Source organism: Sinocyclocheilus anshuiensis, unplaced genomic scaffold (genome assembly GCF_001515605.1).
Source record: "Sinocyclocheilus anshuiensis isolate Anshui unplaced genomic scaffold, SAMN03320099.WGS_v1.1 scaffold1611, whole genome shotgun sequence".
NCBI classification, from domain to species: Eukaryota; Metazoa; Chordata; class Actinopteri; order Cypriniformes; family Cyprinidae; genus Sinocyclocheilus; species Sinocyclocheilus anshuiensis.
The window spans coordinates 112196-115918 of record NW_015548275.1 but is presented as its reverse complement, the minus strand read 5'-3'; the positions used below and the strand labels follow the sequence as shown (position 1 = coordinate 115918).

The 3723-nt window shown below is 40.5% G+C and overlaps 2 protein-coding genes across 2 annotated transcripts in view; one reads left to right on the top strand and one right to left on the bottom strand.

Moving 5' to 3' along the window:
• LOC107655766 (uncharacterized) overlaps nucleotides 1–2557 on the top strand; it is an 11235-nt gene extending 8678 nt beyond the window's left edge. The window contains exon 7 of the mRNA XM_016443344.1: nucleotides 2456–2557. Coding sequence (XP_016298830.1) covers nucleotides 2456–2557 — 102 coding nt within the window. The remainder of the gene's footprint in view (nucleotides 1–2455) is intronic.
• Nucleotides 1–3723, bottom strand: part of LOC107655767 (NACHT, LRR and PYD domains-containing protein 3-like) — a 33642-nt gene that overhangs the window by 24347 nt on the left and 5572 nt on the right. The window lies entirely within an intron of this gene.

The following is a 3723-nucleotide window of genomic DNA, read 5'->3' as shown; positions in this document are numbered from 1 at the left end:
TCCACCTGTCACTCAAGTGGCCACGCCCTTAATTATGCAGAACTTTAAGGCTTAATATGATTTAAACGGATGAGTTATAAAAAATTCACCCCCCTCACAGTTGTCATGAAGGGCAAAATTAGCTATATAGACCAAAAGCACTTTTTGTACCAGGCTGTAAACATGTTTTTTTTCTGCTGTAAAGTTGGGCATTTTAACATGGGGAGTCCATGTGACTGACTCCCTTTTGGAGCCAGCCTCTAGCGGCCAGTTGATGAATTGCAGTTTTAGTCACTTCCGTGTTGGCTTCAAGCGAGAGACAGCGGGAGGTTGCCACTTGGTTCATCCTCATCAATGCTGTCATTTGCCTCATCTGCATCTATGAAGTCTCCATCTGTTAAACAGATGTTATGCAGAACTGTGCGGCAGGCCACAACCTCGGGTGCATACAGGGGGTCAACCTCAAGGGCTTTCAGGAAGATAAGAGCGCCACCTGGTTTTCAGAACCCCAAAAGCCCGCTCTACACCACTACGTGCTTTTGACAGGTGGTGGTTAAAAGCCTGCTGAACCAGTGTGTGTAGAGGGTGTCTGTAGGGGGTCATTCATTTAATTGGCTGGGACACACAGGGGGAGGATAAAGCCTCTGGTGGAAGATGGGGCTATGTTTTAGCATCATGCACAGACCCAGGGAACCCTATAAACACATCTAGAAATGTGCCTGTGTGATCACAGATTGCCTGAGATTGGATTGAATAGAATACTTTTCTGTTTAAGTAGCAAAGGGCGTCAGCTACTGACGCACATGACATCCATCAATGCTGCCCACCACATTATTGAAGATGGCAGACCCAGCAAGCCTGGCAAATCCATCACCTAATGAAGGTAGGTCATCAGCAGAAGGAAGATTCTCCTGCTGACGTTGTGGATGGCTCTGTGTACAGTAGAGCGAGGGATGGGAAAAACCCTGGCAACCACTCGATATGAAGTGGCACTTGCTAACCAAAACAGGAACACAAGTGTCTCCAGCACAGGGCCCCAGCCATGGTCACACTCTTCTCCCAGGGCTGTCATTAAGCAACTGTATCACCGTCTCGACAGACGAAAGTCAGGGCGGAGATCACTAATGCCATCAAAATACACTGCCAGAATGGGAACAGTGTTGCTCAGCTGGCAGTGTTGGCTTGGTCTCTCTCACTAAAATATATTTCAGATATATTTGATTGATGATCATGTTATTTATCGCTATTTGATTTGTGTTGGCAGGAATAAATATTTTTTTACAAAAGGAATAAAAAATTATCTTTACAATGTTTTTTTGCATTATTTTAAACACCTCGAAAATTAACAAATTGAGTAAAATTGGGTCTGGTTTTTTAAATATTTGCTCGGCGTTAAAAAGGAAGTGGGAAAAGAAGAAATTCAAAATTAGCATTAAATTAAGGCTGCTGCTACGTTCTGCCACTGTGGGGCACTATACTCATGTTTACATTTCCAGCAGCCGCAACAATAACTTACTATATTTATTTTGGATCGGGCAAGCAACATTCTCCTGACGGTGCCTGGGATTGTGCTTGTCATGACGGGTACTATTAATGTAAATAATAAAAAGTATAAATTCATCTTTGGTAGCAAAACAAATAGTTTGGCCTTGTTTTACATCCGCTATACGTCACATGCCGTCGACTGGGAAACGTTTTGAATTTCCGGTTAGCAAAAAAACGTTAGTATTCCATTTGGGACGATACTAAATTCATACACCACACGACTGAGTGCATAAGTGCATAGTGCGTCATTTGGGGCTGTTTCTGTTTCGTGCAGATGTTTTCTGTAGCATAATTTCACAAAGCTAAAGTCAGGTTATTCTGTTTTTGCTTCAGATTTTGAAATTATACAGTCTAATATAAATCAAACATTGCACTTTTTTTCAATTCATGATTAAAATGCAGTGGTTGCCTCTAATTTCAAATGGCTATGAAAAATCAAGGTGCAACACAGAGTGAAGAATATGCAAATGTTATTTTATGTGATTTCAATTTCTGTACCTGAACATCTACAAACATAAAAACCTAAAGCATCAATTAATTTCTATTTTTGTGCTATAGGCTGCCTATTTAATTGTGCTATTACTTGTAATTTGTTCATTTGTTCTTATTTACTGGCTGCCTTGTCTTTAATAATGTTTAAACTTTATATTTATGTTTGCCTAGTGATTTTTGCTGTGGTATCGAAATTGAAATAGAGAACTGTAAAATTCAATTGGTATCTAAAATATTGGTGTCATATAAGCTTATTTATTAGAATACAAGATAACAGATCAAAAACAATGATAACAGCAACTATTTTATTTTTTGTGGCAGGGCAAGTAAAAATTTGAACCACTGGCCAGTAGAAAAAATCATTAGCGTTGATCCCTGATAGACTAGCACAACTGCTGACAATGTTGCTAACATTTTTTTATTATTATTATTTTTACAGATTTCCTGTGACGACTGTGGGCGATGGTTCCATATGATTTGTGTTAATAATCCATCCACAGAAAAAGAATACAAATGCTTTTCTTGCAATAAATCTAATTGAATTTTGAAGCCATTCTTAAATTTTCCAGCGTGTATAATGTGCTATGTTTATTTCAATCATAAAATTAAGCGACATTTAAAAACACATCTGACAGACATTGTGTTTCAAATAGGCCTGTGCTAGAGACTTGTGCGTAATAACCAAAGCCTCAAACATTATGTTTATATCAGTTGTAAGTAGGGGAAACCTCGCTTTTCAAATCCATTTTCAAGTTTCGGAGAAAAGACGGTACTTTCCGAACCATTTTGCTTCCCGTACATCCAGTCGCGCTTCATGAGTACGTTAGTTCTGATAATACGTATGGTAACCAAAGAGTATGGAAGACCAAGAGGTGAAACTCTGATGCTTTTTGGGTAGCAGCCACTAGGTGGCGCTTCGGTAGCGCGGCCGCCATTTTGGGGTGAAAAGTCCAACTGGACAACAGCACAGATATACAGAAATAGACAGAATAACAACAAAAGAGAGGTCAACATGGAATAAAAGAACACAAACCACTGCAAAAACTATCAGTGTGACAGTAAAAATATGATCTTTCATCGTTTTCCCAAAGACCCTGACTGGTAATTATTCACAAAAGTAGTGCTGGGCGGTATACCGGTTCATACCGGTGTTTATTCTTGTTATTATATGAATTTTTAAAATACCGCAATACCGGTGTATGTCGCTTAAACAACGCTCGGAACGCGACACTGTTTGAAAGGGGTCTCTTTTCACTGTTGCACTGTGGTGAGGGAACAGCTGTATGTGTTACTAAGCGTGAAAGTTCTGAAACTGAAGCTGTAGAACTAATAGAACGTGATGACACAGAAGAACTCATCCACAATATCCACATTGACCGCCACAAATATCCACTGCCCGCTGCCATCAGCTCCCGCGTCTCACACACACGAGCGCGACTTTAGCACTAGATTTAGCAACTTTCAGACCCTTTTAGCGGCTTTTTTCCATAGAATATTCATACTGACAAACCTAGCGGCTTCTTTGGATAAACCTTAGCTATGGTTCAGTTGGAAGATTTCGCCAGTGCTGTCCCGCAAACGCGAGGTCTGACTTTCCCGGAGAAGTGTCGCCTCTCTCAGCGTCTGTTCTGTGCAGTGAGCGGCAGAGAAGCACTGCAGCCGACTCGTCAATAAATGAGTACAAAACAGCGTTTCCAAGCACCTGTC